A 21,565-nucleotide genomic window follows, 5' to 3' on the forward strand; every position below is an offset into this window, starting at 1 on the left:
CACGGATGCTCCAATGGCTTTATTAACTCCTTCTTTCTGGGGATGGCAGGACCCCGTGGCGGAAGAGCTATGGTCTCAATACGGGTCATTAAAGGGGTACAGAGGATGCCCTGCATCTCTTGGGACTCTCTTCCCATCCACCTGGAAAGAAAGACAGACAGAGGACTCCATTAGCAAGAGCTGACATTCAAAAGACCCTGGGCGTCTTTCCCCAAATCTGGCTGCTCAGCTGTGTACAGACGATGCCAAGGCTCAGAGGAGCCACAGCACCAACAGTGGTCCAGTAGCAAACCCATAGCCTGGTATGCAGCTGCCCTTGCCCCTAAGAGTTTGCAGTCTCCTGGGGTAAGGAACTATTTATCTCCCCATGTGCAACAGGCATCAGCACAACCTCAATCTCTCTAACAGGGTTGAGAATGCCTTCCAGGCTCCCCTATTTATATCATTTACTGAGAAATTGCTACATGTCAGGAACTGGAATCATTTTACACAGAGGAAGCCTGGAGAAGTTAAATAACTTATTCTAAGTTACAAGATACTAAGAGACAGGGCTAGAACTCACAGGGTATATGCCTTATCCCTGAGCCATACTATTTCCACAAGCTCAATAAAGAATAAAGAGCCCATTGTGTCCAGGACAGCAATCCTGCCAACAACATCCTGCCACTCCTCTGACCAGCAAGGTTGAGGGCAGACTTTGGCCAGAATCCTGTCCCAGAGCTCACATTCCCGGACTCTTCGGTGTGACACACACTCACCGTAAGCATAGGCACAATGAATCGCAAGTTCTTATTCAGGGCATCCAGCTGCTTCATCTCCTCTGGGCTAAAGGTGAAGTCAAACACCTGCAGATGGGAAGTGGGGGGGTCAGGAAAGCCAGTTTTGTGAGTGGAGGTTTGGGTTCTGGAACACTGCCTTTTAGCCAGAGTCCGGGCCAGACTGTGTCCCAGTGGGCTGAAGAACAGGACAGACGCATCACCAAGTACCTGGATGTTCTGAAGGATGCGGGAAGGTGTGACACTCTTGGGGATGCAGATCACTTTCCGCTGGACCTGCCACCTACGGTGGGGGATCAAAGTCAGTGAGCAAGTGGAGTCAGTTCTCATAGACATTTTGTGTTCTGTCCTCCATGCAGCCTCCTCTGAGCTCCTGGAGCCCCTGAGCCCCACTGGAATGGGGAACATGCCTGAGAATGGCCTCCCTCCAGACCATACGGCAAGATCTCTGTCTCATCCAGACATTTGGATAAGGAACCCCTCAACCCCTGCCTCCCAACCCAGGAGCCCCCTCCCTGCCCTGATCATCTTCCCCCAGAAAGGCACGCACCTGAGCAAGATCTGAGCTGGAGACCGGTTATACTTTTCAGCCAGTGCCCGGACCACGGGCTCCTCAAGCAGGACAGGCTCATTAGGGTCACGCCACGCACGATCAGAGGACCCCAGAGGGCTGTAAGCAGTCACCTCCAGGCCGCGTGCTTGGCAGTGGGCAATCAGCTCGTTCTGAGCCAGGTATGGGTGGCATTCCACCTAGGCCAAGAAATAATGTATCACCACGGAGTGGCCACAGCCAGCTTGCTGGCCTGACCTAGACACGCACCTCCTGACCAACCCTGCCCTGCTGACCTCCCCGTTCCCTTCAACCTGACAGCTCTCCGCTGTCTGTTTCATTCTCTTCCCACACTCCAGGGCCCTTCCACAGGTGGAAGATTTCTGCACCATCGCTTCTGCCGTCACCATGAAGTAGTCTCACCTGCTCACTCACGCGCTGCACACCACCCTGGCCCGCACACCAGTGGATGTGCTGTGTTCACCTGCAGGACAGCGGGGCGCACCGAGGCCACGCTGAGCACGTCATCGATCTGCCGACTGCTGAAGTTGGACAGGCCCAGGGCCCGCACCAGCCCCTTGGCCACCAGTGCCTCCAGGGCCTTCCAGGTGTCCTTGTAGTGGGTGGCGTCATAGCGTATGGTCCCGTCGGCATTCTTGGGGAAGGGGTTGTCGCCCCGCCTGAGTGAAAGACAGCCCCCCGAGTGTGGACACGAATGCCAGGCTCCTGCCTACCTGCCCACCAGCCACTCTATGTCCCCTGCGCTCGAGTCCAGGCCCAGAAGGGATACAGGGCCACGAATGAGCAAAGTGTGGGTTTTTCACCCTGCCAGGTCAGGACCCGAGTGTGGATGCTATAGGGAATGCCCATCCCCTCTCTGCCTTCTTCCAAGATTGCTCCTCCTTGGGGAGGTCTTTCCTACCTCCTTTCTCCCCAGGGAGCTGCATGCTCCTGCAGCCTCCTTCAAGCACAGAGCCCAGGGCCCACGGTCAGCTCCTCCCACACCCTCTGTGGAGCTTACTCTGTACTGCAACCCAGAGCAACAGAAGCTAGAATGTATCTCAGATGTACAAAGGGAGCAGGAGGGACCACCTATGTACAGGATACATACCAGGTGAGGCTACACTCCTTTTTCTGTAGCTAAACTACCTGCAGAAATGGCTGCATTCCAGTTGGAGGTGGGTGGGGTGTTGACAGGGGGTGGGGAGCTGTTGGGGGGTGTTGGGGGGGTAGGCAGGCCCCTCAGTTTGCCACTCCTCTCCTGCTTGGCCACTGACTTACAAGTTACTAACACGACCCCCCCTCCCCCGGCTCCCTGGCAAGGCTCACTCAAAGGCGTAGGGCCAGTGCATCAGGTACAGGTCCAAATACTCGAGCTGGAGGTCAGCCAGGGTCTTCCGGAGGGCGGGCTCCACATCCTCGGGGTGGTGCTTCGTGTTCCACAGCTTGGAAGTCACGAACAGTTCCTCCCGAGGCACCGCCTGGTGCAGGGGCAGGGTCCACGGTGAGAAGAGCCACGGGCAGCCCACCCCACCCACGCTCCCCTGTGGGAGCGGAATCAGGAGGAGGTGGATGCCAGATCCCTTCAGCCAGGCCTCAGCCCCAGGCTCCGGGTCTGTCTCCTCGCCCCCCACCCCTCTGCTGCCCCCGTCCTCACCTTGCCGGGTCCCACGGTCTCCTGCAGAGCCTCCCCGATCTCAAGCTCATTGCCGTAGATAGCAGCACAGTCAATGTGGCGGTAGCCTACAGTCAGGGCGTATTTAATAGCGGCTTTCACCTGCCAGGCCAGAAAAGCAGACATTTCAGCCCTGTGGGTCTACACCACAGACACCCCTGTGAGGGTCACCGATGGGGGGAGAGGGCGGGAATTTATTTAAGTCATCCTTGCAGCGGAGGTGAGGAGACGGCTCTGGTTGAGAGGAACAGAAGCCTCTTCAGAGGCCCTCGGCTCTTTGTCCCCACCCCCACTAACCTCCCAGCTTCCTTCCCACCTAAGCAATCTTAGTGGCTGGCCCCAGAAAAAAAACTAACAATGGGTTCCCAGCTAGATGCTCCAAAGATGGATGCATACATTGATAGAGAGCAGAGCAGTACAGGTCAGGGAGAGAGGTCTCCAGGCCTGAGAAGCTGGTGAGGGAAATGTGATACACAGGTAAATAAGGCCAAGGCCAAGGCCACATGCAGAGAGCCACGTAGACCAAGAGAGGTCAGGTGAGCAGAAGCGGTGAGAGGGAGAGAAAAGGAAGGCAGAGGAGGGAGATGGAAGCTGGGCCCAGAGATCCTCATCAGGAGAGAGGAAAGCAGGCACCAGGAAGAGGACACGTCAGGCTATTTGTTAAAAATCAGACTAGGGAGTTCCCGTCATGGCTCAGGGGTTAACGAATCTGACTAGGAACCATGAAGTCGCAGGTCTGATCCCTGGCCTTGCTCAGTGGGTTAAGGATATGGCGTTGCCATGGGCTGTGGTGTAGGCCGCAGACACAGCTCGGATCTGGCACTGCTGGGGTCTGGTGTAGGCTGGCAGCTACAGCTCTGATTAGACCCCTAGCCTGGGAACCCCCATATGCCATAGGTGCAGCCCTAGAAAGAAGGCAAAAAAAAAAAAAAAAAAAAAAAGACCAAAAAAAAAAAAAAAAAAAATAGACCGGAAACATGACATCAGGAGCAGAATCAAGGATGCCAGGCCCTTGCCATTCGAGATACCCATTTATGTATACCTCCTTCTATCCAGACATATCCCCCTGGCACCTGACCCTACTCCTGCTGCTCTCTCCCACTGCCCCACAGCCAGGCCCTGGCTCTGGCCTCCACGTCCTGCCTTCATTTAGCTCCTGGATTTGTCCCAGGCCATGTCAGGGCCTGCCTACAGCACCAGGCTCCTAGCCAGCTGCAAGAAGCAAAGCAAAGGGAAAAAGCCGGAATTTACGCAACCACACCGCACACCCCATCCTAAATCCCCAAGACAAGAGGCCATTCTCCCTGCCAGCGTCCCTCCCAAATGTCTCTGAACTTGGATTCAGATGCCAAGAGCAAGAAGCGAGCCCTAAGGAGATGCTCTACCCAGCTGGGAACTGAATCTCTACCAGCGTCCACCTAGGAAAGCAGTTCTCCGTTCCCAGGCTCCCCCAGGCTGGACGGGTCTACGCCAGGGGTCACTAAACCCCAGTTAACAGCTGCCTTTTTTTTTTTTTTTTTCAGCCCTTGGGCTGAGTAATTTTTTTTTTTAGTTGCACCTTGGCATGTGGAGGTTCCCAGGCCAGAGATCACACCTGCACCACAGCAGTGACCCCAGCCACTGCAGTAGCAATGGTGGATCCTTAATCTGCTGAACCTCAAGGGAATTCCCTTTATTTTTAGAAGGTTACATTAAGTACAGAGTCACTTCCATTTTGCAACTTGTCTGACAAAACTCTAAATTATTAACCATCTGGTTCTTTAAGAAAAAGTTTGCTGAACTTCAGTCTCAACAGTTGACCTAATCATTCTTTTTTTTTTTTTTTGTCTTTTCAGGGCCGCACCTGCAGCATACGGAGATTCCAAGGCTTGGGGTCGAATCGGAGCTGTAGCTGCCAGCCTACAGCAAAGCCACAGCCACAGCCAGATTCAAGCTGAGTCTGCGACCTACACCACAGCTCACTGCAAAGCCAGACCCTTAACCCACTGAGCAAGGCCAGGGATGGAACCTTCGTCCTCAGGGATGAGTCAGATTTGTTTCTGCTTCGCCATGATGGAAAAGCCCGACCTAGTTATTCTTTAAACCCTGACACCTGCTGCATGCCTACCTCTGGCCTCAAGGAGCACTGTGGGGGCCGGAGACAGGATCTCAGCATAGGGTGATACGTGGCATGGTAGGGATTAGCACAGGGCCAGCACAGAGGGGCTCCATGTGTCCACAGCACTCAGTGCAGATCCAGCCAGGGAAAGGGCTCCTTCCTACAACCTCGGCCTTGCCGGACCCCCCACATCCTCCTCTGACTCAGCTGGGGAAGCCGAGTGCTCACTGCGGGCCCCTTCTTCCCACTGCCTCCAGGCTCATCCCACCAGAGGTATAGTGGTGGGGCTGGGCGGGAAGACCCAGGGACCCCTTCCCAAAGCAGAGGCACAAGAAGGCCTCCTCCTCGTCCCGGTCCCTCACCTGGCCAGGCTCGCTCTTCCAGGTGCCTAGTCCAATCAGGGGCATCTTCTGCCCAGTATGCAGGAGGACACAGGAAGCCGCCATTGCCCCTGAAACACATGGCAAGAGAAGGGTGTGGGGGTCAGAACTGCTGCTTGGACCTTGGCTACCCAAGGGTCAGGACCCCTGTAAAACGTGGCTGGTAAAGGGGGCACAGAAGTCACAGGAGGACAAATACAGGGTCATGCGTACATGCTTGGGAGCAGAGGCAGCTGAGTCAGGGTGCCCAGAACCAACCAAAACCAGCAACTACGGAGCACACACTCACCAGACCACCAGCCTGGCTGCTCCTCCTTCTTCCAGGCTCAAGGTCTGTGTTAAAGAGTTCTAAATCTAGGGAGTTCCCATCGGGGCTCAGTGGTTAGCAAACCCGACCAGCAGCATCCATTAGGACGCGGGTTGGAGCCCTGGCCTCGCTCAGTGGGTTAAGGATCTGGCGTTGCCGCGAACTGCGGTGTACGTCACAGATGGGGCACAGATCCAGTGTTGCGGTGGCCCTGGCATAGGCCGGCAGCTACAGTTCTGACTGGACCGCTAGCCTGGGAACCTCCATATGCCAAAAAGACCAAAAAAAAAAAAAAAAAAAAAAAAAAAAAAAAAGAGCTCTAAACCTAAAAACAAAGGCAGGTAGTTCCCCAGAAGTGCCCAGGTTTGACTACATAAGGCTCAAGCTGGTATAAGACTAGCAAAGGCTTTTAAGAGATAAACTGAGACCAGGGGACAGAACGGGCTGGGGAAGGGGTCCCTTTTCAGAGGATGAAATGAGCATTACCCGAGGGTCCAAACTACAGAGACCCTGTGTCCTTCTCAGTTATCAGCCACACGGCTGCGCCTGAGTGGGTCTTACAAAGGAAGTGTACCATTTTTTAGATGAAAAAACAGGCTCAGAGAGGTAGTTCTTTGCCCTCACATCAACAGCTAAGTGGCAGACCCAATGATTCAAGGAGGAGCTGAGGGGAAAAGGCAGGAAGAAGCCAGTAGACACAGACCTATAAAATACATGAGCTATGCCTCGCAGTATATACGTACACAGCGTGCTACAGAATGAGCAAGGGACCAGGAAATAATGACACTGGCTTTTTTATTTTTTTCTCTACTTAGAGCTGCACCTGCAGCATACGAAATCCCAGGCCAGGGGGTCTAACTGGAGCTACAACAGCAGGCCTACTCCACAGCCACAACAATGTCAGATCAAGCCTCGTCTTCAACCTATACCGCGGCTCATGGCCACATCGGATCCGTAACTGACTAAGCAGAACCGGGAACTGAACCCAAGTCCTCATGGATACCAGTAGGGTTTGTTACCACTGAGCCACAACAGGAACTCCAACACTGGCTTTTAAAAACGAGTTGGAAAGGAGTTCCCGTAGTGGCTCAGTGGTTAATGAATCCGACTAGGAACCATGAGGTTGTGGGTTCAATCCCTGGCCTTGTTCAGTGGGTTCAGGATCTGGCGTTGCCGTGGGCTGTGGTGCCGGCTGCAGACATGGCTCAGATCCAGCATTGCTGTGGCTATGGTGCAGGCTGCCAGCTACAGCTCTAATTCCACCCCTATCCTGGGAACCTCCATATGCCGCAGGTGTGGCACTAAAAAGACAGAAGACAAAAAAGTAAATAAATGAGTTGAATTGGGAGTTCCCACCGTGACTTAGCAGAAACTAATCTGACTAGTATCCATGAGGACACAGGTTCAATCCCTGGCCCCACTCAGTGAGTTAAGGATTTGGCATTGCTGGGGCTGTGGTGTAGGCCAGCAGCTGCAGCTCCGATTTGACCCCTAGCCTGGGAACCTCCATATGCCACGGGTGCAGCCCTTAAAAAAAAAAAAAAGACCAAAAAAGAATGAGTTGGACTGTCCCAGGAGTCAAGGGAAAAGTCCTCCCAGGAGAGGGAACCAGACACAGGATTTTAATGCAGCAGAAAGCAGTATATTACAGATAATGAAAATTTCCAACTGAATGAAACAGGTGGGTGATTGGAGCAACCCCCTTTGGAGAGCTCTAAGAACCAGAAATCAGAGTCCCCAAAAAAGAAAAGAAAAGAAAAAGACAATAATAAAATGAAAACCAGATGTCTCCAAATGGCCCCCAAATACTCACTCTGTCAGCAAATGATGAACAGTCCAAGGCTTTTTGCTAGACCCAAGAGAAACACGTATTATGTATTTATTTATTTACTGTTTCAGCCGCACCCACAGTGGGTGCAAGTTCCCCAGGCAGGAATTAAACCGCGTCTCAGCTGCGACATGCACAGGGGATCCTTAACCTGCTGCACCCCAGGGGACCTTCTGAGACACACATATTCGCACGTGTTCTTACCCTCCTGGAGTTTATGGTCTGAGATGGGGATGGGGGAGCCGGGGGCGGGGGGCAAAGGCCGAGGATATCGGCGCAGTGCGTAAAAGACATGACCAAAATCTGCACAAGTGCTACAAGAGAAGGGTACCTCTGATAGGACGGCTTTTTGGAGATGACATCTGAGTCAAGCCTTGATGAAGAGAAGTTACATCCAAGTGAAGAGAAAGAGGAGTTCCCATCGGGGCTCAGTGGTTAACGAATCCAATGAGGAACCGTGAGGTTTCGGGTTTGATCCCCGGCCTCAATCAGTGGGTTAAGGATCCGGTGTTGCCATTGGCTGTGGTGCAGGCCGGCAGCTACAGCTCTGACTGGACCCCTGGGACCCTCCATATGCTGCGGGTGCAGCCCCCCCCCCAAAAAAAAAAAAAACCAGGAGAAAGAGTGCTCACCCCAAGAACCAATTAGGTAGAAACAACCTTTTCCCTTGATCTCATAGTACTATAAATATCATTCTCTTAGAGCCAATGATTCAGCTCCTCCTTGAATCTTTGGCTCTGCCACTTAGCTGCGGATGTGGGGCAAATAACTACCTGTCTGATAATATCTTTATTATCCTAACCTTTGTTTCCAGGTTTTGAAAGGACCTCAAAGACTATTAAGGTAGAGCAAGTACTATAACAAGTTGTAAGTAAGTGTAGCCAACACACCAAATTGTCTTTTCTAATACTCGGGACTGGAGTTCCCGTCGTGGCGCCGTGGTTAATGAATCCGACTAGGAACCATGAGGTTGCGGGTTCCATCCCTGGCCTCTATCTGTGGGTTAAGAATCTGGCGTCGCCCTGAGCTGTGGTGTAGGTCTCAGGCGTGGCTCTGATCCCGCGTTGCTGTGGCTCTGGTGTAGGCAGGCAGCTACAGCTCTGATTAGACCTCAAGCGTGGGAACCTCCCTAGGCCACGAGAAGCGGCCCTAGAAAGTGCAGAAAGGCAAAAAAAAAAAAAACAAAAAAAACAAAAAAACCTGCCCTGGGATCAAGCAAGCATGTCTGGAATTCACCAGAACTAGCCTGCCAGCTGCCACCGGGGTCTATGGCTGGTTCGCTGGGCTTGATCCCCAACCAGTGACCTGTTGGCCTCTCCTAGATTTACCAGAACACAAGGGATGGCTCTGAAATTACACCTGTGCTAAGAGCAGGAAACAACAACCTGGCCTCAGGAGAAAAGGAAGAAGAAACTCAATGCTTACCTCTCTCTTTTTTTTGCAGGTGAAACTGAAAACCAAAAAGGCTTAAGGCTTGGGGGGCAGGGACCCTAGAGGTAAAAAGCACCCAACAAAGACCTGCAAAGAACAAGAGCTCCAAAGGACAGAGGGAGGGCAGAAGACGGATGTTTTTCCCTAGAACAGACAGTCATCCTCTGTCAGCTCCTGACTTCATCTTCTGCCCGAGGCACTGGCCTTCTAGCCTAGCCCTGCGTTAACAGGCTCTGAACTTGTCAGCTACTGCCTAGCTGGACCTCCAGCAGCATTCAAAAACCCTCACCTTATCTTGGGAGAGGTTCTAGATGGAAGGCGAGGGCTGGGTGTGTGGGGAGAGAGGGATGAGGGGAGCATCAGGACTCAGGTTTTATTATTCCCAGGTCAGTGTCTAGGTTCCTTCTCCCTGGGGCTCCATCTTCCCTTCTCAGAGGAGGTCTCCCTCGCTGCCGCCTGGTTGCAAGAAACTTGAAAACACAGGAAGAAGAGGAGGCAGTAGTCACCTGAGTGTTCCCCAGCTGCAGGGGCCTTTCCTCTCTCTGCCTCCCATCAATACAGGTGCCCTCAGGGTTCTGTCCCCGGTCCCCTCTCACTCTTGGCGAGCTCACACCTTCAGTTATCATCCGAAGCACTAATCCTTCCCACCTCCCTCTGGATATCTCCACCAGGATGTCCTACAGGGCCTGAGACTCATCGTGTCTAAAACTGCACTGAGAGTTTCCACTGTGGCACCATGGGATCCGTAGGGGTGGCAGTCTCTGCAGCACCAGGACGCAGGTTCAATCCCTGGTCTGGCACAGTGGGATAAAAGACCCAGCATAGTGGCAGCTATGGTATAGGTCGCAACGGAGCTTTGGATCGGATCCCAGGCCCAGGAACTCCATAAGCTGCAGGGCAGCCAAAGAAGAACAAGAAAAACAAAACTATACTTATCAAATCCAGCAACAGAGGAAAGAGTTCAACTCTGGGGCTGCACAGATCTGGACCTGGATGTCGGCTCCCCCATTCTGAAAAGATATTCTATATAAAGCACTCTGCACAGTGCCCGACCATGCTCTTCGTTCTTATTCTCTATCGCACCAGGGACTCAAGGCCTTGGATAAAGCAAACTAGACAGGCTCACAGTACAATCCATCAAAAAAAAAAAAAAAAAAAAGCCATTTAAAATATTTCAGTTTGTGGAGTTTCCGTCGTGGCTCAGCGGTTAATGAATCCAACTAGGAACCATGAAGTTGTGGCTTCCATCCCTGGCCTTGCTCAGTGGGTTAAGGATCTGGTGTTGCCTTGAGCTGTGGTGTAGGTCACAGATGCGGCTTGGATCTGGTGTTGCTGTGGCTGTGGTGTAGGTTGGCAGCTGTAGCTCTGATTAGACCCCTAGCCTGGGAACCTCCATATGCCTCGGGTGCAGCCCCAGAAAAGACAGAAAGACAAAAAAAAAAAAAAAAAAAAAAATTCAGTTTGTTTGGGAGTTCCCATTGTGGTACAGCAGAAACGAATTCGACTAGCAACCATGAGGATGCGGGTTCAATCCCTGGCCTTCCTCAGTGGGTCAGGGATCTAACATGAGCTGTGGTGTAGGCTGCAGACATGGATCAGACCCTGAGTTGCTGTGGCTCTGGCGGAGGACAACAGCTGTATCTCGATTCAACCCCTAGCCTGGGAACTTCCACACGCTGTGGGTGTGGCCCTAAAAAGGAAAAAAAAAAAAATGTTTGAGGCATTTCTTCTTTTCTATTTTCTTTTCTTTTCTTTTTTTTTTTTTTTTTTTTTGTCTTTTTAGGGCCACTCCCGCAGCATAAGGAGGTTCCCAGGCTAGGGGTTGAATTGGAGCTACAGCCACCAGCCGACACCACAGCCGCAGCCACATGGGATCTGAGCTTCGTCTGTGACCTATACCACAGCTCTCGGCAATGCCAGATCCTTAACCCACAGATCGAGGCCAGGGATTGAACCTGTGTCTTCATGGATACTAGTCAGATTCGTTTCTGCTGAGCCATGATGGGAACTCCTTGAGGCATTTATCAGTATGATCAGGATAGGGTTTTGACAGGTGATGGGGAGGGGAGCATATCTTCTCTTGCTCTTCAAAGAAGCCAGCAGGGCAATCCACTTAAAAATGCAATGCTGGCCAAGATTTGGTCTATCTGGCTGTGTTAAAAATCCTGTTTAGGGAGTTCCCGTCGTGGCGCAGTGGTTAACGAATCCGACTAGGAACCATGAGGTTGTGGGTTCGGTCCCTGCCCTTGCTCAGTGGGTTAACGATCCGGCGTTGCCGTGAGCTGTGGTGTAGGTTGCAGACGCGGCTCGGATCCCGTGTTGCTCTGGCTCTGGTGTAGGCCGGTGGCTACAGCTCCGATTCAGCCCCTAGCCTGGGAACCTCCATATGCCGCGGGAGCGGCCCAAGAAATAGCAACAACAACAACAAAAAAGAGAGACAAAAGACAAAAAAAAAAAAAAAATCCTGTTTAGGAGTTCCCATCCTGGTGCAGCCGAAACGAATCTGACTAGGAACGATGAGGTTGCAAGTTTGATCGCTGGCCTCACTCAGTGGGTTAAGGATCTGGTGTTGCTGTGACTCTGGCGTAGGCCGGCAGCTGTAGCTCCGATTAGACCCATAGCCTGGGAATCTCCATATGCCTCGGGTGCAGCTCCAAAAGACAACCCCCCCCCAAAAAAAAAAAATCCTGTTTAAAAAACAAAAAAAATCCTGTAAAGGGAGTTCCCATTGTGGCTCAGCAGTAACAAAGCTAACTAGTATCCATGAGGACACGGGTTCAATCCCTGGCCTCACTCAGTGGGTTAAGGATCCAGTGTTGCCGTGATCTGTGGTATAGATTGCAGATATGGCTCGGTTCTGGTGTTGCTGTGGCTTATGGTGTAGGCCGGCAGCTGCAGCTCTGATCTGACCCCTAGCCTGGGAACTTCTATATGCCTCGGGTTCGGCCCTAAAAAGACCAAAAAAAGGAAAAAAAAAAATCCTGTAAATATATTTTTTAAAAGTTACTTTTCCTCTAAATTGTAATGTAAAACCTAAGACCGCAATAACGCTCCCTGTACTTCTTGATATATGTGAAAAGATGTTAAAATATATACTTCCTGGAGTTCTGTGGCACAGCAGGTTAAGAATCCAGTGTTGTCACTGCAGTGGCTTGGGTCACGGCTGTGGCGCAGGTTTGATCCCTGGTCTGGGAACTTCCACACGCCATGAGCTCGGCCCAAACAAACAAAACAGGTATCTTAAATCTTTATCCAGCCCATGCATATCCACCTGCAGGGCCCCTGCTCCAGCTGGGACCCTCCCGTCCTGGGATCTCTCTGCTTCCAGTGTGGCCCCTCTCACCACAAAGCAGTCACCAAATCTAGCCATGCAACTCCCAGGCTCTCTTGCGGTGGTCCTCTCCTACCCTCGGGATAAAGTCCAAGCTCCTCAGCAGTACCCTTCGTCCTCTGGCACACACTTGCTCATTTCTCCACCTCTTCATTTCAGACTGCATATCCTCGTCTTTGCAGAACCAGCCACCACTTACTCGACTCCAAGCCTCTGCACCCCTTCCTTCCCCAAGTTCCTACCCTGGCCTGGCTGACGGCTGCTCACCTTCAGCTACCACTTCTGGCTCCTCCCATACACAGAAAGCTTGTGCACACTGCTGCTGCATCCGTTTGTTCGTTTCAGTTTCCCCCACAAATCTGTGCACTCCTCGAGGCCAGGGCTTGTCATTTGCCTAAAGCCCTCACTCGGGAGTTCCCGTCGTGGCGCAGTGGTTAACGAATCCGACTAGGAACCATGAGGTTGCGGGTTCGGTCCCTGCCCTTGCTCAGTGGGTTAACGATCCGGTGTTGCCGTGAGCTGTGGTGTAGGTTGCAGACGCGGCTCGGATCCCGCGTTGCTGTGGCTCTGGTGTAGGCCGGTGGCTACAGCTCCGATTCAACCCCTGGCCTGGGAACCTCCATATGCCGCGGGAGCGGCCCAAGAAATAGCAACAACAACAACAACAAAAGACAAAAAAAAAATAAAAATAAAAAAATAAAGCCCTCACTCCTGGAGTGCCTGCACGCCCCTCCGCCAGCCCCCACACAGAGGCAAATGAAGGAGGTCTCCACGGCTGGAGGGGCTTTTGACAAAGTCACTGCCTCCAGCGCCTTCTTCTTTGACTTCTTTGATAACCTGGAAAGAATCATCTCTGGAAAATATCAAAGCACTTTACAATCTTCAGGAAAAAAAAATTCCCAGTGGCTCTGGAAAGAGATTGTTCTTGTATCACAGATACGAAAACTGAGCACTTGGATAAAGAACCAGGACTGGGGAAAAAACTGTAACTGCAATGTATACATCTAAGGATAACCTGACCCCCTTGCTGTACAGTGGGAAAAAAAAAAAAAAAAAAAAAAAAAGAACCAGGACTGATCAAGGCCTTCGAGACTCTTCCAAGAGAGGTCCTGCAGCCCTGAAGGTAAGAGTTAATTAATAATAGCCCCATCTGGTGAAGGTTCAGATTCCACCTCACTTTCACAGAGCACGGGGGCAACAGAAAAACATGCCCTGGCTTTCCCAAACCTAAGGCAGGTGCCTAAGCCAGCAAACTCCCCTCCTGCCACTTCAGAAAAGCATCTCAGCAATTCCGTATCAAAGCCAGAGTTCCTGGAAAAACCGTGTTCGTGGGCAGACAAAAGGAAGATGGCAACTAACACAGTATGTGCCAGGAGCTTTAAGCCACTACTGCTACAGTTCCGAGGTAGGAACTGACTTTAGCACTGATAAAACTGAGGTGTAGACAAACTATGAGCGCATCCAAGATCGTTCAGCAAATAAGAGGATCTTAAAGCACATCCGGTCGCCCCCGGAGCATATACTTCGCTCGAGCCCGGGGCGGACACTTCTGTCCTGAAGGGTCGAGGCCATCTCCAAGGCGACAAAAATGGGGCAGCAGAGGAGAAACTCACCTCGGCTCGAGCAGAGAGTAACTTCTCCTGGTTTCTCAGGTCAGTCGTGTGCCCTGCTAGTGACTCAACAGGCCTCGGTTCCCGAGATGGGTGGGCAGCAGGAAACACCAGCTTGCGCCTGGAGGCGGGGACTTCACTTAAGTCTGGCGGCGAAGCGGAAGCTCCTCCCCTGCCGGAGGAGGAGCTGAGGCCGGGGTTCCGCATCCCGCGCCGAGGGGGACCCCCGCCCGAGCCTCCAGAAAGGCGTGGCGGCTTGGAAGCCCGAGGGGGGCGTCTGCACCCCCCCTTCCGCAGGATGCTGGTGGGTGGATCGGCTGAAGCGCTGACACCCTCCGCCACGTGGGTTTGGAGAGCTCGGCGGACGAGCGGAGCGCGCTGCGCGGCACTGGTGGGAGGCTCCGGGGGCCGAGTCAGGCCCCGCCACGGTGCCCCCAGCACCGCCCCGGGCAGCGGCCGCTCCTTCCCAGTCTGGAGGGGGCGGGCTCTGGGCCCTACGTGGCGGCTCGTTCCTCCGGCTTTGCAGTCCCAGCTCTTGCTCGGTTCCTCCATTAGTTTCCGAAGAGTCGGATTGGCCAAGGTCCCGGAACACCCCTAAATGTGTCCCATTGTTTGGTTGCACCAACTGAAGCCGAGAGTAGCCTCAGCACAAAGGTTGACTGTTTGGGAAGATCTGGGATCTACGGGCTTCAAGAGATTAAAGTTCTTGGTCCCTGTATCCGGACCACGGCCCCTGGCAGCGCATTTATTGTGTGTGTGTGCGTGTGTGTGTGCGCTTTATAAACATGAGTCTTCAGTGTTCCCAACAACCCTGGAAGGGGGGACGATGCCCTTTTTAATTTTATTTATTGTAATCCTTTTTTACTGAAGTATAGCATACATACAGAAAAATGTACAGAGTTTTTGGGGGGTGGTTTTTGTTTTGTTTTGTTTTGTTTTTCCCTTGGCCGTGGTGGGCATAAGAAGTTCGCAGGCCAGGGACAAGCCGCAGTTGCAACCTATGCAGCTGTGGCAACTTGGGATCCTTTAACCCACTGGGAAGGGTGGGTGGAACCTGCATCCTGGTGCAGCAGAGGCACTGCTATATCCCCTTGAGCCACGGCAGGAACTCCAAAAGCACAAGTCCCTTTTATTTTTTCATTTTTTTGCTTTTTAGGGCCACACCTGTAGCATATGGAAGTTCCCAGGCTAGGGGTTGAATCAGAGCTACACCCGCCGGCCTAAGCCACAGCAAGTCCAGATCTAAGCTACATCAGCGACCTACACTGCAGCTCAGGCTCCTTAACCCACTGAGCCAGGGCCAGGGATCAAACCTTCATCCTCATGGATATTAGAAGGGTTAGTTTCCCCTGAGCCACAAGAACTCCCAAAGGTACAAATCTTAAGCATACAACTGTGATTCCAAGTAACCACCAGCCAGATGAAGATACAGATGTTAGCATCACACTTGAAGCCGCCTGTGAGAAGGTATTTATGTTATATTTTGCAAATTATACAGATTCAGCAAGGTTTACCTTGCTCACTCACATAGCTATTAAGTTACAGTTCGGAGATTTGAAATAGCCTTTACTGTTTGGGGTGAGAGGTATCTTGAATTTATGTTTTCCTTGGTGAAAGTGGGCAAGAAGATTTGTCCTGGTGTAGCTCTGCCTTTCTTTCCCCTCCTTTGTACTCCCCCAGTGCCACTCTGCCCCATGATTTTTTACACCCTGGATTATTCCCCCACTCTCCTACCAATAGGTCCGGTGTCCTGGCGGACTGAGTGTCCAACATTTCACTCTGTCCTCACAAAGAAACTCAGATTCCAGCTTAGGTGATCAGAATTTAGAATAAGCAGATACCACTTAACAGTTCCGAGAGGAAGAGAGCTGTCCCCAGAAAAACGAAACTGGGTTTGCCTCTTGGTGAATGACATGCCAAAGAGCCGAGCCAGAGAAGGAAGCATTTATTATTTGCACCAAGTAAGGAAAACAGTGGGGATCTTTCCCAAAGCAGTGTCTCCCCAACAGCAAAACTGGGGAAGTTTTAAACTAAGATCATATGCATATTTGTGAAGAGGCTTCAATGGTCCAAAGAGTCCAAGCTTTAGTTGATTGAAGTCACAAGGGTCAGGAGTTCCCATCGTGGCTCAGTGGTTAATGAATCCGATTAGGAACCATGAGGTTGCGGGTTCAATCCCTGCCCTCTCTCAGTGAGTTAAGGATCCGGCATTGCCATGAGCTGTGGTGTAGGTTGCAGACACAGCTTGGATCCCGAGTTGCTGTGGCTCTGGTGTAGACTGGCAGCTGTAGCTCCGATTCAACCCCTAGCCTGGGAACCTCCTTATGCCGAGGGAGCGGCCCAAGAAATGGCAAAAAGACAAAAAGACAAAAAAAAAAAAAAAAATGAAGTCACAAGGGTCAGCAAAGGTCAACATCTTCATCCCTTAGGTTCTGATTGATCTCTTGGTTGAGTGCTTCAGGCTAAATTTTTTTTTTTTTAATTGAACTGGGAGTCTTCTTTACAACAGATGTGTTATCTTTGCTTTTGTTACTCCTCTTGCTTGATAACAATTTATTCTTGTATTCCTTTGTTTCTTTAAGGTCACTAATTACTTAATTACTGGGACCTGTTCAAAGACAAGCACTGTAGCCAGGCTTAGATCACAAAATGGTTTAGGCTAAAAATTCTTCTGCCCTCTACCCACTCTAATGGACTCTCTCTTTTTTTTTTTAACCTTTTTTTTCTTTCTGTTTTTTGTTTGTTTTTTTCGGCCACACCTGCAGCATATGGAAATTTCTGGGCCAGGAATTGAATCTGAGCCATAGCTGCAGCAATGACAGATCCTTAACCCACTGTGCCACGGCAGAAACTCCAAGACTGATTTCTTCTCCCTTTTTTTGGCTACCTTGCGGCTTACAGAGTCCTAGGCCAGAGATCAGATCCAAGCTGCTGTTGTGACCTACGTCACAGCGGCATCAATGCTACCAGATCCTTTAACCCACTATGCCAGGCCAGGGATCAAACCTGCACATGTGGCGCTACAGAGACACTGCCTATCCCATTTCGCCACAGAAGGAACTCTGAAAAGTCTATAATCAGGTGATGACCTTGCCAACTGAAGAACTGTTCATTTTTGTAGCCCAGCCCCCTCCTTCCCCAGTTCTGGGGCTTTTGCTCTAAGTTCTGGCCACTGAGATTTTTACATGCAAAACACACCCCTAGCCCTCCAAGAGTTTTCAGAGCAATAGTCCTCAAATTTGTGGGGTATTGCTTTCTTTCTTTCTTTTTTTTTTTTTTTTTTTTGTCTTTTGTCCTTTTAGGACCACACCAGCGGCATACAGAGGTTCCCAGGCTAGGGGTCTAATCGGAGCTATAGCTGCCAGCCTGTGCCAGAGCCACAGCAATGCCAGACCTGAACCTTGTCTGCAACCTACACCACAGCTCACGGCAACACCGGATCCTTAACCCACTGAGTGTGGCCAGGGATCAAACCTGCAACCTCATGGTTCCTGGTCAGATTCGTTTCTGCTGCACCACGAGGGGAACTCCATCATCCTCCTCCCTTTTAAAAAAGACAAACCTCTCGGGAGTTCCCGTTGTGGTGCAACAGAAGTGAATCTGACCAGGAACCATGAGGTTGCCGGTTCGATCCCTGGCCTCACTCAGCGGGTTAAGGATCTGGTGTTGCCCTGAGTTGTGGTGTAGACTGGCAGCTGCAGCTCCAATTCGACCCCTAGCCTGGGAACCTCCATATGCCACAGGTGTGCACCCTAAAAAGCAAAAAAAAAGAGGACAAACCTCTCAGCCAACTCCTAGGGTGCATTGCCCCCCGCCCCCATGTAAACACCTTGAGGCCCCTAAACAAAGGAACTTTTGGAAATACTGACGACTCAAATGACTGAATCATAAACCCTTATTTCCTCAGGTTTGTGTGCCTGATGCCCAGTGAGGCTAATCAAACCAAAACATCCAAGTTTGGAGCAGACAAAGGTTTATTCCAGAGCCATGCAAGGAGACGGGTGGTTCATGACCCCCCAGAGCCCCCCAACTCCCCAAAGGGTTTCAGCAAAGCTCTTTTAACAGCCAGGTGAGGGGCCCCAGTTGAAGGATCTGTGATAAGCTTCTGCACAGTTCTCTGGCGGATGGTGAGGTAACCGGGCCACATCAGAGGTTAGCGTTATCAGTCCTTAGAGCACCCGGGGGCTGTGTGCTCTTGGTCCTCAAGTAGTTAATAGCTTCCAGCTGGTGGGGGGTTTTCATATTTGCAAAACAACTCCGGAGCTGTGCATCAGATACTGTTATCTGAGTACTTCAGTGAGAAACTAAAGCACGGGGCCTGGGAAAGGGCCTGTCCTGGGGAGGCCCCACAGGGTCTTCTTGCTCAGTTAAACTTAGGCTAGTCATTGCCAATTCTTTGTTTCCAAAAACTATTGGTAAAAACTATTAGACCACTAAAAATAACTTTGGATGGCAGACTTTGTGATTTTGGGCACATAATTTGGAAAGAGTTAAAACAGCTAACTGTCATTACTTTAGTAAGACTTATATTTTCTTTTTTTTTTTGCTTCTTAGGACCACACCTGTGGCATATGGAGGTTCCCAGGCTAGGGGTCTCATGACGGCTAAGCTGCCGGCCTACCCACTGATCGGGGTCGGGAATCGAACCTGTGTCCTCATGGATGCTCGTCAGATTTGTCTCTGCTGAGCCACAACAGGAAGTCCCCTGTTATTCTTTTTATTATTATTATTATTATCATTGGCGACATATACAGCATATGGAAGTGACCTGAGCTTCAGTGGCAAAACCAGATCCTTAACCCACTACACAAGGGGAACTCCATATTCTGTTATTATTATTTTTTTTTGCAGCTGAACCTGTAGCATATAGAGGTTCATGGACCAGGGATTAAATCCAAGCCACAATTGCTGCGACCTGTGCTAGAGTTTTTAATCCACTGTGCAGGGCCCGGGATAGAAACTGCCCCTCCACAGCGACTGGAGCCTCTGCGGTCTGATTTTAATTTTTTTAAACCCACTGGGTTACTGTGGCTGAGGCATAGTCCGGCGACTACAGCTCCGATTAGACCCCTAGACTGGGAACCTCCATATGCTGCAGGAGCAGCCCTAAAAAGACCAAAAAAAGAAAAAGGCAATAAAAATGAAAAGCGCAGAATTGATGGGAGCTCAATCAAGCAGGTCCTGTGGGCTCCTGGGCACACAAGCCTTTCTGTGTCCCCCATTTCTTGTTTTTAGGGAATTAACTTCAGCCTCCATGACCTTCCTTGAGTTCCAAAGGTCAGGTTCAAACAGTTGCTAATCACGGAAGGGGGTGGATGCAGAGACCAGAGAGGAACAATTAAGACACAACAGTGCAGCTGTGGGGGCAGGGTCCTGGTTCCTCCTTAAGGACAATAGATGGCAATATCCTTCAGTTAGTCTACAGAACTAAAACCCCCAACAAATGGAAGATGTTAATGAAGCCTTCTTTATTCCCAAAAGATCTCCAGACCCCTGAACACCAGCTTTGAAAACAATGCAAGCCTGCCTCTACCCTGATCCTTGTTTTTTTTTTCCTTTACTTTGGCTTTTTAGGTCCAATCAGAGCAATAACTGCTGGGCCTACACCACAGCCACAGCAACGCCAGATCCTTAACCCACTGAGCAAGGCCAGGGATCGAACCCGCAACCTCATGGTTCCTAGTCGGATTTGTTTCCACTGCACCACGTTGGGAACTCCGTTACCCTGATCCTAATATGTGGCTCCATTTTTCACTCCCTGAATTATAAAGCCACCTCTCAGTGTCCCCAAGGGGGGCACAGTCTTTGAGGCATTAGCCTGCTGTGACCCTCCTTTGCCTGGCAAAGCAATAAAGCTATTTTTTCTCCTTCTCCAAAAACTCTGTCTATTTGGCACCAGTGAGCAGAGGCCGAGTTCCAGCAACAGGAGTTCCTGCTGTGGTGCAATAGGATTGGCAGCATCTCTGCAGCACAAGGATGTGGGTTCCATCCTGAAACCAGACGCTAAATCTTTGTGTTTTGAAATAAAAGAACTTTCCTTTAGTCTCCCAGGCCTCCCCTCAAAAGACTGACTTAAGAGCTAATGATTAGGAAATATCGTTACAGCTAAAAACTAGTTAAAACAGGAATTCCCATTGTGGCTCAGTGGTTAACAAACCTGACTAGTATCCACGAGGACATGGGTTCAATCCCGGGCCTCGCTCAGTAGGTTAAGGATCTGGTGTTGCTGTGAGCTGGGGTGTAGGTCACAGACAAGGCTCAGATCTGGTGTTGCTGTGGCTGTGGGTAGGCCGGCAGCTGTAGCTCCAATTCCATCCCTAGCCTCGGAACCTCCACATGCCGTGGGTGCAGCCCTAAAAAAAAAAAAACGAAAAAAAAAGAATAATATAGACACCTTAATCAATAACGCTGTCTTCCTAGCTAAACCCATAAAACCCCCTGCTACCCCTTCTCTGGACAGGACATAGTTTAGAGGCATTAGCCTGCTGTGTCCTCCTTTGCCTGGCAAAGCAATAAAGCTGCTCTTTCCCTTCCTCAAATCTCTGTCTCCCAGACTTAATTTGTGCTGGTGTACGGAGGCCACATTTGCAACTACAATCCCCAACCTGGCACAGTGAGTTAAGGACCTGGCATTGCCACAGCTGAGGTGTAGGTCGAAACTGTGGCTTGGATCTGATCCCTGGCCTGGGAACTCCGTATACTCTGGGGCAGACAAAGAAAAGAAAAAAAAAAAGAATGGAATTTATATTGAACTGTATTTATTCTGAAAATAAGTAATATTTATCCACAGGTACAAGAATTAAATGGGGAGTTCCCATCATGGTGCAGCGTAAATGAATCTGACTAGGAACCATGAGGTTGTGGGTTCGAACACTGGCCTCACTCAGTGGGTTAAGGATCCATCATTGCCGTGAGCTGTGGTGTAGGTCACAAACGTGGCTCGGATCTGGCGTTGCTGTGGCTGTGGTGTAGGCTGGCAGCTACAGCTCTGATTCAACCCTTAGCCTGGGAACTTCCATATGCCACAGGTGCAGCCCTAGAAAAGACAAAAAAAAAAAAGAGAAAAAAAATTGTCACAGAACAGGGGTTCTTCTGTGGTGCAGCAGATTAAGGGTCCAGTATTGTCATCGAAGCAGCTTGGGTCACTGGTGCATAGGTTTGATTGTTGGCCTAGGAAATTTTATATGCTGCGGGAGCAGCCAAAAGAAAAGAAAGAAAGAGCAGTTCCCGTCGTGGCTCAGTGGTTAACGAATCCGACTAGGAACCATGAGGTTGCGTGTTCGATCCCTGGCCTCGCTCAGTGGGTTGACGATCTGGCGTTGCTGTGAGCTGTGGTGTAGGTTGCAGACGTGGCTCGGATCCCGCGTTGCTGTGGCTCTGGCATAGGCCGGCGGCTACAGCTCCGATTAGACCCCTAGCCTGGGAACCTCCATATGCCACGGGAGTGGCCCAAGAAATGGCAAAAAGCCAAAAAAAAGAAAATAATTGGAGAGGAATTCCCGTCGTGGCTCATGGGAAACGAATCTGACTTGTAACCATGAGGATGCAGGTTCGATCCCTGGCCTTGCTCAGTGGGTTA

The 21,565-nt window shown here is 50.9% G+C and overlaps 2 protein-coding genes and 2 long non-coding RNA genes across 7 annotated transcripts in view; 3 read left to right on the plus strand and 1 right to left on the minus strand.

The window, feature by feature from the left end:
- AKR1A1 (aldo-keto reductase family 1 member A1) lies at positions 1-14,103 on the minus strand. 4 transcript variants are annotated; one of them, XM_084958585.1, is made up of 12 exons: positions 13,990-14,103; positions 13,086-13,213; positions 12,644-12,782; positions 7,600-7,635; positions 5,462-5,550; positions 2,984-3,103; positions 2,656-2,807; positions 1,811-2,006; positions 1,327-1,526; positions 987-1,059; positions 759-845; positions 1-141 (listed from the first exon to the last, which is right to left on the minus strand). In XM_084958585.1, the coding sequence occupies exons 5-12, from the start codon at positions 5,543-5,545 to the stop codon at positions 76-78; spliced, it is 978 nt and encodes a 325-aa protein (XP_084814711.1). In that variant the 5' UTR covers positions 5,546-5,550; positions 7,600-7,635; positions 12,644-12,782; positions 13,086-13,213; positions 13,990-14,103; the 3' UTR covers positions 1-75.
- LOC146403008 (uncharacterized) lies at positions 11,087-11,712 on the plus strand. Its single transcript, XR_014808438.1, has 2 exons — positions 11,087-11,221; positions 11,521-11,712. It is a non-coding gene; the product is annotated as an uncharacterized LOC146403008 (long non-coding RNA).
- The window catches only part of PRDX1 (peroxiredoxin 1), a 35,326-nt gene continuing 27,337 nt past the window's right edge, over positions 13,577-21,565 (plus strand). The window contains 1 exon segment of the mRNA NM_001445007.1: positions 13,577-14,028. The gene's annotated coding sequence lies outside the window, so the exon portion shown is untranslated.
- Positions 13,577-21,565, plus strand: part of LOC102165936 (uncharacterized) — a 19,382-nt gene continuing 11,393 nt past the window's right edge. The window contains 1 exon segment of the long non-coding RNA NR_201446.1: positions 13,577-14,028. This is a non-coding gene — a long non-coding RNA (uncharacterized LOC102165936).

Source organism: Sus scrofa, chromosome 6 (genome assembly GCF_054392235.1).
Source record: "Sus scrofa isolate SSC_HxYL_T2T_F1_AM1 chromosome 6, Sscrofa_HxYL_maternal_Yorkshire_Landrace_v2.0, whole genome shotgun sequence".
Taxonomy (NCBI): Eukaryota; Metazoa; Chordata; class Mammalia; order Artiodactyla; family Suidae; genus Sus; species Sus scrofa.